Source organism: Trichechus manatus, unplaced genomic scaffold (assembly GCF_000243295.1).
Source record: "Trichechus manatus latirostris isolate Lorelei unplaced genomic scaffold, TriManLat1.0 scaffold00216, whole genome shotgun sequence".
Classification (NCBI taxonomy): domain Eukaryota; kingdom Metazoa; phylum Chordata; class Mammalia; order Sirenia; family Trichechidae; genus Trichechus; species Trichechus manatus.
Window position 1 is genome coordinate 952516 of NW_004444152.1, and position 14233 is coordinate 966748.

Consider the following 14233-nt stretch of genomic DNA (forward strand, 5'->3'; position numbering starts at 1 on the left):
CCTCTGCCCTCCCTGGTCCTTCCCCACCTACCTGTGTGCTCTGACGGGGAGTCCAGACCTTGCTTCTCGGCCTCCAGGGGCTTAGACATTCTTATTTCTGGGGACAGAGGAGGGGTGGAAGGGGATGAGGGAGGGGAAGGCAGGGGGGCTCTCAGGACCCTCCCCCAGCCTTTCCCCAAGTTTCCCCTCGCCCTGGCCACCTTGGAAGTGCCTCCTTCCGGGAGACATCCCCTTGTTCTGCCCTTGTCCAGCAGGACCTGAGAGGGGCCCTCGGGCCTCGGGGGATCTTATCCTTGTCACCCTTCCAGGAGGCGGCAAGCTGGTGTCACCCTGGGGTGGGGTGGAAGATAGGAGGAGGTGGTCACAGGAAGGTACTGGCTGCCCGGGAGGCGGCTGGTGACGTTCCAAAGGGGCAAGTGCAACCTTGGCCCTCCTCCACAGCCGGGGAGCCTCGGCTGTCCTGCCCTGCCAGGTTTCGGGTGAGACATGTTTTCCACTCTGAGCGGGGCCTGGGGGTGTGATGGGGCTGCAGCTCCCCAGTGAGGCAGTCATCACATCTCTGGGTGTGATTCAGCGGCCCTCCGACCCCACAGCCCCAGCCCACCATTTTCCCGTCCACACCTCACTCCCACCTGGCCTTCCTTCTTCTATTCAGCAGACAGGCATAGCAGCCCCACCCTGGCTCCCCTTTAACCCCAACTCCATCCGCTCTGCCTTTGACTTTGTCCCCCAGCCTAATCCTACACCTTACCTGGAGCTTCAGCCTTGAATCCCACTGCACTGCAAGCCCAACCTAAATACCCCACCCCTGTATATACAATCCCATTCTATAGCTCCAGGACCAGGGACATGAACAAAGGCCACCGAGGGAAGCAAGCTGGGTCCCAGGGGACACAAAGCAATGGAAACAAACTCTTGTCCTCAGAGAGCTCCTGTCAAGTACCATGTGAAATATGATTCAGAGTTCACACTAGTTGTTGGTGCTAATATGACTCCCATTTTACAGAGGAGAACACTGAGGCTTCAAGAGGGGGTGTCACCTCCCCAAGAGCACAGCAAAACAGCAGAGGTGCCCTGATTAGACCCCAGGTCTTCCTGACTCCAGGGCTCCTGCTTCTAACTGGGATCATGGTGGGCCCCGATCCTGACTTCCTATCTCATCTCCAACATCACCCAACCCAAGCTCATCTTGACACCAACTCGAGCCCAACACTGCCCAGCCCTGGACCCCAACACAAATCCAGGCTTCAGTCCAATCCACTCTCAATCTCCTTAAAAAACAAAACCGAACCAGTTGCCACTGAGTTGACTCCGACTCATGGCAACCCCCACGTGTTGCCAAGTAGACTCGTGCTCCATAGGGTTTTCAAGGCTGTGGCCTTTGAGAAGCAGATCATCAGGCCTTTCCTCTGAGGCGCCTCTGGGTGGGTTTGAACTGCCAACCTTTTGGTTAGTAGTCAAGTGCTTAACCATTTGCACCACCCAGGGACTCTGTTCAATCCCCTTACTCACCCTGAATCCCAACTCATGTCCAGATGGTCCAAGTCCTTCATCTAACCTTGACTCCAAACTTGGCCTCAGACCTTACTCATGACCCTGTCTCTGGCCTAAACTCCCCCCGAGAACTCACTCCAAAATTTCTACCTAAACCATGACCCCACCCTTATCAAGGGAGCTCTCCAACTCTAGCATGCTCTGAACCCAAAATATTTCAAGACAACCAGCTAAAGTGAGCAACAGGAAGTCCTCAGCGACAGAAGGAAAAAAAAAAAAAAAGGTTTAGGAATTTTACAGTGAGGATTACTCGACACGAAATGCCATTCAGATTTTCAATTCCTAATTAAAAAGCCAGGTCTTACGTTTCGGGTGGGAGTGTAAACTGATAGAAGCACTCTTCAGTAGAGCTGAAGTAGACCAGCACATCCATCACCCAGCACATACACTCCTGGGCACCTACCCAAGAGAAACAAATGTCTGCCCACCAAAGGGCATGAACACAAATGTTCACTGCGGGTTTTCATAACGGCCCAGAACTGGAAGCAACCCAGTGCCCATCAACAGGTGAATGGATAAACAACAAATGCTACTTCCAGGCAATGAAACTCTGCACTGAAACGAAGGACAACTTCCCACTTCACACAAGCTACTTAATCTCCCAGACATGATGCTGAGAGAAAGGAGCCAAATGCCTAGGATCAAATGCAGTATAATCCCAATGACCTGAGAATCCATCCTCAGAGGATAACAGTCAGATTAGTGGGTATCCTTGGGGTGCAATGGGAAAGGGCATGAGGAAGCCTGCAGCGGGGCTGGAGACATTCTGTATCTTGATCTGCTTGGTGGTTTCAAGGGTCTATTAAAAAAAAAAAAACCCATTGCCGTCGAGTTGATTCCAACTCATAGCGACCCTATAGGACAGAGTGGAACTGCCCCACAGGGTTTCCAAGGAGCACCTGGTGGATGTGAACTGCCAACCTAGTTAGTAGCTGAACTCTTAACCACTATGCCACCAGGGTTTGCTCAAGGATCTACACATATGTAAAAATTCACCAAGCTATATACTTAAAATTCGAGCTATTTACTGTATATAAATTATATTTTCCCAAAAAAGAAAAAAATCTAAAGCTAAAAAAAAAAAAAATTATAAAAAGCCAGGTCATGAACACGAGCACAGAGTCCTATTAAGGTAACGGGTGGTGAAGGTGGTGCTGGGACGCTCTGGAAACGTAGCCTCCATTTCAGGACCTTGTAGATGGGGCACTAAGAGGCTAATAGGCATGAGAGAGATGAGAAGACTTAAAGGGAACTGGGCAATGAGGCCCCGCTCCTGATTCTGGGGCAGCAGAGGTAGGAATCCTGCCCAATAGCAAAGGGTAGCCTGATTTCAGCTAACTTAACCCTAGTGGAGCCCTGGTGGCACAGTGGTTAAGAGCTTGGCTGCTCACCGAAAGGTCGGCAGTTCACACCCACCAGCCGCTCTGTGGGAGAAAGATGTGGCAGTTGCTTCCTTAAAAATGTACAGCCTTGGAACCCTATGGAGCAGTTCTGCTCTGTCCTATAGGGTCGCTATGAGTTGGGATCGACTCCATGACAATGGGTTTTTTGGTTTAACCCTGCCCTAAATCCTACCCCTCCTCATCACCCCAGAAACCCCTGCCCAGCTCAGTCCTGGCCTCCCTCCAGGGCATCGCCCATGTTGCCCCAGGGCCTTCCTTTCTACACTCAGCTCTCCCCATCTAAACCCTCTGTGGCTCCCCATCTCCCCAAGAAAAAGCTCCTCTCCAGGCCTTTAGTGGGTGGCCCCTGCCCCCCTCCACTGCAGATCTCTTGCCCCTTTCCCCCATGCACCCGGCTCTTTAGCCACACCAGGTGGCTCCCTCTGTGTGCGGTGAAGGTTCTATACGCCCTGCCGAGCTGAAGAATGGAGGCTTGGTGGCACAGTGGTTAAGCGTTCGGCTGCTAACCAAAAGGCCAGCAGTTTGAATCTACCAGCTGCTCCTTGGAAACCCTATGGGCCAGTTCTACTCTGTCTTATAGAGTCGCTATGAGTCGGAACCAACTCGACGACAGTGGGTTTGTTTTTGTTGTTGTTGTCTACCTGGAGAACGCCTCTCCTGCCCAAAGACCACAGCAGCCTCTGACCTCACGTCCACCCCTGAAAGGCCTCCTATGGCTCCTGCCGTCCCCTGTCTCAAGGCTGTGGCCATCTGCGTCCAGGTCTTTCCCCCACCAGACCAGGAGGGTAGGCCTTCTCTGACTCATCGCCCAGCCCAGGATGGGTGATAAATGGCTGCACGCCCCTCCCTGCAGCTCTCTCTGTCTCTTACTTGCTCCTGCCTCTGTCCGCCTGCCTCCCAGCAATTTAATAAACTGAGGCTCTGGCATAGGCTGGCCCCTCGGCCTGGATTGTTGTTCCTGCTCTGTCTGCCTGGTGACCTCCTACTCCTTCTTCAGGACCCAGCACAGGCTCTGTCCTCTGTGAAGCCACCACCCCTGATGCTCGCCCCCCTCCCCGGGCTCCCAGGCAGAAGCGTCTCCCCCACTTCCCCCCAGGACCCCCCCATCACTGCCCTGATCACCTTGGGGGCTGGGGTCATTTGGGCCCCAGTAGGTCTCCCCCATCACACTGGGACCCCTCAAGGGCAGGTCTGGCTCATCTCAGGGTCCCCCACCCTGCCCAGCATAGGATGTGGGGTTCGGATGGACAAAGGTGGCCCCAAGGCCCTGCTCTTCTTCCTCCAGGCCTTCACTTCTGCTATTCTCTGCCTGGAGCTCCCCTCCCCTCCTCTCCGGGCAAACTTCAGCTCCTCTTGGAAGCCCTGGCTCACACATCACTTCCTCTGTGAAGCCCTCCCTGACTCCCCAGGTGGTCAGTATCTCTCCCTCCTCTGGGCTCCCCCTGCTCCTGCACCCTGCTTCTATCACACCCTGACCACCCAAGGACCCCAGACTGTGTCTTTGGAATGAATGAAGGCATGAAAGATCCCCAATCCTGATGTCACCCAACACCTCAACCCTCAGCCCCACCCCCTCTAACTGAAATCTTTAAGTTGTCCCTCTGGGGGAATGGCAGCAGGACAGACAAACGTGGTTTGAGGGAAAACTGGCACCATCATCTTTCTGAATTCTCCCTCCATTCTCCCCATCACTCCCACACAGCCCCCCTCACTCTGCCCATGCAGCCCTTTGCCCAGCTCTCTGCTCTCTCCTCCTTCCCTATTACAGCCCAATCCCTGGAACGGGTCTCATCAAACTGTGCCCACTAAAGGCTTCATTAAAATAAATAAATAAATAAATAAACCCGTTGCCATAGAGTCGATTCTGACTCACAACGACCCTACAGGACAGAGTAGAACTGCCCCATAAGGTTTTCAAGGAGCAGCTGGTGGATTCGAACTGCTGACCTTTTGGTTAGCAGCCGAGCTCTTAACCACTGCGCCACCAGTGCTCCAAAGACTTCGTAGGCGCCTCCATTTTCACCAGAGACAAAAAGCCACGGGATGCCTTAATGGTGGACTCGCAGGCACAGGCAGCTGTGGGATTGGAGGGTCCCTCAAGACGCCTGCTAGGCCTGCCCACCCAGCAGGATCTGCCTCGGTCTCAGCCTAGGCAGCATGCCCACTGCCCCTTTCTCTTGCCTCCAGAGAAATGCGGCTGCCTACTCCCATACTGGTTTCACTGGCCAAGGGCGCGACCTGGGCGTCTGGGTTTTTAAAAGCTGCCCAGGTCATTCCGACAGGCCCCAGCCCTCTGGCACCTTCAGAAGGCCCTCTTGACGTCTCATTCACACAGAGAGTTAGCTGTCAATTACTGTTAGTGGGTCAACTCCCTCCCCCATGCCAGGTGGTGTGTGACACTTAAGAGGAACTGACAGGGAAAAGCAGCGCAGCCCCACCGGGCCACTTGAATCCCGCCATCCTCGGGTCGGGCCCACCGGGGCTGCCCAGCCCTGGGCTCCCACTCGCTGACCCGCCTGCCTCGGCTCTGGGACTCAGAGTCCTCCCTGGCCTACCCGCCCCTCCCTCCCTGGACTTTCACTTCTCCTCTGCATTTCCCCCAGCCGGTTTTAGCAGACTTGGGCCAGCTTCTCATTAGCACTTACCGAAAACGGGACTAAATATAGAGGGCCCAAGGGCTGCCCCTCACCCCCCCTGGCCCCGCTTGGCATGTCCCCTGGGTCCCCTGCCCCCGCAGCCTGCCTCAATCAAAGCCACGGCCCGGGAGCCCCTGTGGGCAGGGTCTGTGCTGCCAGGAACCTCTGTGGACCAACTGGCCCAGCCATCGGCCTCCCCAGGAGGGGCACCTCACACCCCCTAACCTCCCTCCCACACCCACCCAACCCTGCAGCTGGCCCTGGGCGGTGCTGAGGGAGTGAACACTTCTGAGATGTCAGAAGGGAGGGATGGAGATACGGGCAGGGCAGCAAACACAAGAGAAGCGGCCCCACAGCTGTGCCAACAGGCAAGAGCCATGCAGGGCCCAGACACGGAGGAAGACCACGTAAACACACTCAGGATACAGGTGTGCACAGATCACAGGCGTGGATGGGCACAGGTCTACAGATAGAGACACATGGCCAGAAGTGATGACACAGCAGGTATGCAGAATACACACTCAGACACACACTCACACACCCAGAGCCACACAGACATGCACATAATTACATACAGTCACACACTCAGAGTCACACAACACACACAGCCAGACATGCACACCCTCACAGTCAAACACACACAACCAGAGACACACACACTCACACACCCAGAGTCACAGAGTCAGCCAGACACACACAGACATGCACAGCCAGACATGCACACATCCACACACACTCACACACTCTGAGATACGTAGTCAGCCAGACATGCACACACTCACACTCAAACACACACAGAGACACACACTCACACACCCAGAGTCATGCAGGGTCAGCCAGACACACACACAGACATGCACAGCCAGACATGCACACATCCACACACACTCACACACTCTGAGATACGTAGTCAGCCAGACATGCACACACTCACACTGAAACACACACAGAGACACACACACTCACACACCCAGTCATGCAGGGTCAGCCAGACACACACACAGACATGCACAGCCAGACATGCACACATCCACACACACTGAGATACGTACAGTCAGCCAGACATGCACACACTCCCGCTCAAACACACACAACCAAACACACACAGATATACACACTCACATACTCTGAGTCACATACAGACATGCACACAGTCACACACACACACACACAACCACACACAGAGACACACACAGAGTCACGCACAGTCAGCCAGACAGACACACACACAGACAGGCACAGACATGCACACACTCACACACTTGGAGTCATATACACAGCCAGACATGCACACACTCACATACTCAGGGTCACGCACACAGCCAGACAGACATGCACACACTCACATACTCAGGGTCACGCACACAGCCAGACAGACATGCACACACTCATATACTCAGGGTCACGCACACAGCCAGACAGACATGCACACACTCATACTCAAACACACGCAACCAGACACACGCCGAGTCATGCACAGCCAGTCAGACACACACAGACATGCACACTCACAGACTCAGAGTCACACACAGATACATACCCAGAGGCACACACAACCAGAAGATATACACAGACATGCAAACACTCACACACCCAGAGTCACCTCATCCTGGAGGACAGCCAGGATGGACCCCTGAACCCAGTTCACAGCCCAAGACTGGTCAGAACCACACAGTGTATCAATTCATGCCCAGGCAGTGAGAACCCAGGCCAGGCCTCCCAGGCGAGGCCTCCCAGGCCAGGGTTGTTCCGTAAGAAGGGGTCTAACCCAGTGGCTGGTATATACAAAGCCCCCCATTCAGGCCCAGACAAGAACCGAGTCTGTGGTGGAGCAGACCCCGTGTGTGTGCAGACACCATGTGCCTCTGACCGTGCTGCATGGACACACACACCTAGCTGCAAACACAGTCATCTCAATAAACGAACGCATGCCATCTCAACCGCCTCCTCCCCTCCTTGCCTTCATCACACCCACTCATCCCTTCAGATCTCAGCTTAGACCTCCCCTCCTCCAGGAAGCCCTCTCATGCTAAAACAGGCATATATCTGGGCTCCTATTACCTCCTGGGCTTCCACCATCCCAGCCCTGACCGCTCTGGGCTGTCACTGTCTGGTGACAGGTCTGTCTCCCCGCACTAGACTGAGGGCTCCAGGACAACAGGCTAGAGGTGCCTTTTCAGTTATTTTGCCAACATCCAGCACAGAACTGCTCAGTAAAGTGTGTTGGTGAAGGATCACAGGAATGCCTGCACACACAGATGCACACAGGATGACAAACACACACCACGCCAGGACTCCCACCAGCAGACAGCCAAGAACATGACGCATACCCACAGTCTGTGTCTATACAGCCACAAACGAAACAACGATCAAGAAGTATGGTATGCTTACCATGTCCTCGGCACTGTGCTAAGCGTTTTACATATATTCAATTATCTCATTTAGCCCTCCCACCAACACTGCTGAGTGATCGTTACTTTCATTATACAGAGATATTAACTGAGCTGACAAACATAAATTTCGCTTTGTACAGTGACTGGCACACAATGTTCACACAATCATCTGAAATTCGGTGGAGGAAGCACTTCATAAGCACACAAACAAACATACAGTAAAACTTCATGCCGTGATAAGTGCCCTGGAGACAAGAGAATGCAGGGAGAGGGGCCACAGTATGATGGGGTGAGTGAGTGCTGGTTTAGATAAGGAGGCCAGGGCCAAGGCCACCCCTACAATGCTACACACAACAGCCCCCCACACTCACTCACACACAGGCGCATGACAGTCGCACTCACAAGACTCAGAGCTACCACACACACACACACACACACACACACACACACACACACACTCAGAAAGAGAATGCCGGCCCCAGGTCCAGCAACTCAATCTTCCAACCCCTTTGCAGTTCTCATCCAAGGATCACCCATGTCCCCCAACCCACTGGTCCTCTATTTAAGGGCCAGACACCCACACCTGGCTCCATCCCCTCACCATCCCTCAGAGCAGGACAACAGAGATTGGGGGGGTGTTGGAAGCTGGGGAGAGGTGCCTGATGTGAGGAGGGTGGGTAAAGAGGAGCTGGGGGCAGTGGGGACTCAGGGCAGGAAGCGGGCGTTGCTAAAGTGCAGAGCAAAAGGGCAAAGGGACAGCTAAGAGAAAGGACGGGGGAGGGCCAGCAGAGGTGGCGCAGAAAATGAACCTAAATGTCCAGCCTGTCCTGTCCAACACTGGTGCAGGTGCAGACCCCCTTACCTGGAGCCCCCATGCTGGAGTGAACCATGCTGCTTGCCCGGCCAGGGCTGGGGGAATAACTGTGTCATCTCCCCGCCCTCTGGGGGCCAAGCCCTCCCTGCCGGAAGTCACCCAGGGAGGAAACCACAGGGCCGGTCCGCCCCCTTCGGAAGGGAAGATACCCTGGCCCTTCCCCTACCCCAGCAGGGGACCCCAATTCCTGTGGAGTGGGTAGTGGGGTGGAGGGGAAGCAGTCTGGAAGGATTGACTCCTCCAGCTGCGCGCCCTCCCCAGGTGCCAGCAACAGTTGCCCAGTCCTTCTGCTGCCCCGCAGGAGCAAACACATCTGGAAAGGGCACGTGAGTCAGAGAGAGAAGAGAGGCCCAAACAACAATAAAACTCTGGCTCAATAACAGCTTTGGGGAGAGGGTGCTGCTTTCCCAGTGCTGGGCCCTGCACCTCGCACTTGACAGGCGTCATCTCTCCGGTTCCTTATGACAGCTCCGCGAGGTGGGTACTGTTATTCCCCCCATTTTACAGAAGAAAAGACTGAGGACCAGAGAAGTGAGGTGACTTTCTCAAGAGTCCACAGACAAGAAATGTTTAGGCCAAGAAGCACAGAGGGAGGAGGCGTTCGCGGCAGGTGTCCGGCGCGGGAGGCAAGACCGAGCTGCGCACCTGTCCGCAGGTGAGGCGTCTGGGAACACCATTGGGAGGAAGAGGTACCCGTGGGCAGTGGCAGTGCGGGCGGTGGGTCAGGGCTTTGGATGGGGGCGGTGAAAAGTCTGCCAGGAGCCGATGCGGAGCCCGAGGAGGCTCTGGTGGAGGGGAGCACCCGGTCCCCTTGCCCGCGAGCCTGCCCGACGCGCTGCGGCGCTCCCGGGCCATCCCTTCCCTCCGTGCCCGCCAGAGGGCGGCAGCGCCCAGCCAATGGGCCGGAGGGCGGGGCCGGCTGGGGAGGAGGCGCCCCTCCCTTCTCTCCCCTCCGCGCCCCGCCCCCGCGCGCACACCTGCGAGGGTCACACAAAGGCGCAGCACTCCAGGCGCACGGCGGCGCAGACAAAGGCGCGGTCCTCGTCCTCCTCCTGGCCACCGCGGCCGAGGCTGCCGGGCCGCCTGGCGCCTCCACACAGCCCGCCGGGGCCCCGCGGGACACGCTGCACCCCACGCTGAGAGCCCGCAAACCATACGCGTACACACCGACGCCTGGACTCACGCAGGCACACACATACGGTCAAATATTTCTACACACTGATCCAGCACTTCACACACACACGTGTGCACACACGGACACATATGAACACACATCTGGCGCACAGGCCCGGACATCAACCCTCTCTGCCTACATTGGGTCACTCCAGCATACAGACACTCCCTACAGACCCTCACCCAGGGCACACCTACCCAAGTGCGCCCAGGCACTGGGCCATGTGTGCCCACAGTCACACACGCACACTCACGCAGGACATAACACAGGCCGACCTACAGGGGTGTTTTCCCTCATCCGCACCCGAGATTCCTGCGCACCCGGGCAGCCCACGCTGGCAGGCCCACAGAGGCGACGCGCAGGGCCTATCTGCACACAGAAGGGGTTTCCAGGCATCTACCCTCCACCTCCCATGTTGCAAAGGCCGTTTCACAGAGGAAGGCCAGAGACCACACACCAACAGGGCTCCACTCAGGCCTCCTGCCTCTGGGTCCATCTCCCCCTCTCCCTGTTTCCCTCTCAAAGGCAGGTGCAGGATTTCTATCCAGGAGGGTCTTCCGGACAACAGTAGGGTGAGCGGAAGGGGACTGGAGCTACCTGGAAGCTGCATTTGCCCCGTAAGCTCTGTTTTGATTTAGAATTGTCTTAAGGGGCTTGAAATGGGGGGGGGGGGCATAAGGACAGTTTGGGGGCCAAAGCCCTACCAAGGCACCCCCATGCTCCACCCCGGCCATATTCAATGCCATCTGTGTCAGGAGCTTGCTTTGGGGCATGGCCCCATGCCAGCCCTTTAAGGAGCAAGGAGAGAGGGATGGCCCATTTAGGGAGCCGCCCTCCCAGGTCTGCAGTGGAGCAGCATCTGGGGAAGGCCTTACACGCTCCGCTCCTTGTAGGAGTAAATGTCGCACCCCACCTCCTCCCACGCTGGCTCCCTGGGCCTGGGTGAGGGGATCTTGAAAGATGGTAAGCCTGAGGCCTCTGCCTGCCTGCCAGAGAGAGTGGGGAGGGCCAGAGTTTGGGGCACACTGGACAGTAGGACCTGGCCGCAAGGGCAGTGAGGCTCAGGACAGGCAAGATGGTGGCTTCCCAGCCAGAGAAGAGGCCTTGAGCCATGATGAGCAAGGCAGGCAGGCCATGGGACTGGGGACCAGCAGGGGCCACTCCCGGTGCGGGGAGCCCGGGAGGGAGGCGGCGCAGGGGAGGCCAGACTGGGCTCAGGGCTGAGCGGTAATTAAAGGAGACGTAGGGGGCTCCCCAGGGCCAGCGGGGCTGGTAACTGACACGCGGGCCCCATTGCTCCGCTCATATTTCTCACCGGATCGATACGTTTGACTCCCGACAAGACAATAATCGCTTGTACGCGGCCGGTGAGTCGATCAAATACATTATTAGAGCGAGGTCCCCCGGGGGCCCGGCAGGGAGTGGTGGGGGTGAGCAGCTAGCCCACCGGGGACAGCAGAGCAGAATTCCTCACCCCTCAGAGCCCCTCAGCCATGGCCTCTTCCTCTTGGCCACCTCTGGGGACCCTCTCTGTGGCTCCGTCCCCAGCCTCTCTCTGGACTCCTGCTGTCTCTGGCAACCTCTCGCTCACCCCCCACCCCCCACTGCATGTCCTCGCTCTGCATGGGGACCCAAGGGGTCTTTCTCCACAGGTACGGCCCTCATCTGCAGGGCTGCAACGTATGGGGGCTCAGAGAGGCCTCCCGGACTCGCAGCTTGGAAGATGTGGAGACTGATGCACGGGCCACATTGTGAGTCAATGGCTGGGCCACGAGATGAACGGGGCCCAGGACTCATTGACACCAAGCTCCCTCTGCACAGCCTCCCTCCAGCATCTGCCTAAGCACAGAGGCGTTTAGCAGAGCCAGGCCAGGGCCAGCCTCCGGGGGCTCAGAGAAGGCTGGCTCAGGGACCCTAAGAGGAAGAAAAAATAGAATGCAGGAGTGGCAGACAGAAACACAAAGGGACGTGTGGCTGGTCTTGCTTGTCCCCAGCCTCAGCCCTGGCCACTGCTTGCCCACCTCTTCCTCATTTTCCTGGCTTCTAGGCTGGTGCCTCCATTCCCTATTTCCACACCAGCCTCAGGCGCCCCTCACGACTGCCTCTCCAGTAACCCAAAGTCAAGGTCGAGCTGCAGCCACTCCCAAGTTCTGCTTAGGCGCATCCAGCATTCAGGGACTTAAAACGTTTCTTTTCCTTTTTCTTCTTCATCATCACCATCAACATCAGCATCATCGCCGCTGTCTACTCTGATACTGCAGCCAATACATTATTCCCCATCCTCATGGCACTCTAAGGAGGTTAGGTCTATGATCATCCCCAGTTGATGAACTGGGGCTCAGAGAGGTGAAGGCACCTGCCCAAGTCACAAAGCATGTGAGTGGTGGAGGCAGCAGTCAAGCCCAGACCCGTCCTCCTCTCAGCTTGTGCTCTCTCTATTCCGCCATGGGCCTCCTTCTCAGAGCCTTGGAATGCTCCCCATCCTCAATGGGCCGCGGATAGCCACTACTGCCTACTCAGGTCCATCAGAATCCCCCCATAGCCCACAGCCCAGCTCCCACAGCCTTTAGAGTCTGTGTCTTGATACTCAGCAGTGCACTGGACGTCTGGTTCTCATCACCTCCTGGCTGAACGTAGGCCAGCCCTTCCCCATTTCCTTCAATTCCAACATTTCCTACCTGCCCCTTGGAGCCAAGCCTGTGCTGGGGCTAAGGACCCAGACATGAACTAGATCTGGAACCTGCCCTCAAGGAGGTCATGGTCCAAGGGGAAGGCTGGAGGGGATAAAAATACTCCCATAAACCATCACTGAGTCTGGTTCAGTGATGGAACTCTCACCTTCCGTAAGGGAGACTCAAGTTTGATTCCTAGTCAATGCGCCCTCTGTCACTGGAAGCTTGCCTATTGCTATAATGTGAATAGTTTTCAGCAGGGCTTCCAGACTAAGATAGGCTAGGAAGAAAGACCGGTGATCTACTTCTGAAAATCAGCCAATAAAAGCTCTATGGATCACCATTCAATCTGCAACTGATCGTGGGGATGGTGTAGGACTGGGTAGCATTTCATTCTGTTGTGCATGGGGTCACCGTGAGTCGGGGGCCAGCACAACAGCAGGTAACAACAGCAACATGTGCTGGCCATTGTTAGGCTCCTAGAATACGGTGGGTAAAAGCAAAACAAAGATGTTTTTCACCCCACTGAGAGCTTACAGTCTTTTGGGGTGAAACAATTCTTTTTTAATTGTGCTTTAAGTGAAACTTTACAGCTAAATTAATTTCCCATTCAAAAATTTATACACATATTGTTTTGTGACATTGGTTGCAATCCCCACAATGTGACAACACACTCCTCCTTTCTACCCCAGGTTCCCTGTGTCCATTAGACCAGTTCCTGTCCCTTCCTGCCTTCTCATCCTGCTTTTGGACAAGGGCTGCTTGTTTGGTCTTTGTGTATCTGATTGAACCAAGAAGCACGTTCCTCATGTGTATTATTTTTTGTGGAGTGAAACAATTTTTAAAAACCCATAAAATAAATATTGCATTCCAAGCTGGGACAGGGGCTTTCAAGAATAGGAAGAGGGTGATACTTGATGGAAGATGGAGGGCGGTATGTTGTGGAAGACTGTTCTGAGGAGGTGGCATTTCCAAAGCAACTCAACCATTCGTGAGGCAAGGAATGTGGGGAAGGGCACACCAGGCAATGGGAACAGAGGAGGTGATGGCCCTGAGGCAGCAAGCAACACAGCAACTCTAGCAGCGGAAAGGAACTCGTGTGGGTGGAGCAGAGTGAACAAGGAGAAGGATCTAGGAGACAAAGTGGAGGGGTGGCAGGGCCACACCACAGAGGGCCTTGCAGGCCACGGTAAGAATTTTGGACTTTATTCTAAATACACTGGGACTCACCAGGTTTTAAGTAGGGTAGAGACATGATTCGATGACCATTTTTAATGGGTGACTCTGCCTGCTGTGGGAGGCTAGACTGGAGGGTGAGAATGTGAGCGGGGTCAGCTGCAAGGAGGCTGACAAGAGATGGTGGTGGCTGGGGCCAGGGTGGTAGCAGTAGGGATGGAAAGAAGCAGGTGTCCCCAGAAGCAATTTTGAGAGTAGAAGCAACAGGATGTGGTGATCGGTAAAGGTGGGGTGTGAGGGGGAGGGGGGAGTCAAGAATGAGGCCCAGGTAGGTGGGAAGATTGGGGGAGG

General features: G+C 55.5%; 1 protein-coding gene across 4 annotated transcripts in view; it reads right to left on the reverse strand.

The window, feature by feature from the left end:
• POU2F2 (POU class 2 homeobox 2) overlaps nt 1-11561 on the reverse strand; it is a 41563-nt gene extending 30002 nt beyond the window's left edge. For 3 of the 4 annotated variants that reach the window (XM_004388752.2, XM_004388754.3, XM_012559192.2), the window contains exons 1-2: nt 8849-8897; nt 32-97 (exon numbers count right to left, since the gene is read on the reverse strand). In XM_004388752.2, coding sequence (XP_004388809.1) covers nt 32-97; nt 8849-8876 — 94 coding nt within the window. In that variant the 5' untranslated portion in view covers nt 8877-8897. Of the gene's footprint in view, nt 1-31; nt 98-8848; nt 8928-11549 lie in introns of those variants that run through there. The other variant, XM_004388753.1, reaches the window with a different exon arrangement.
• Nucleotides 11562-14233: the final 2672 nt, after the last annotated feature.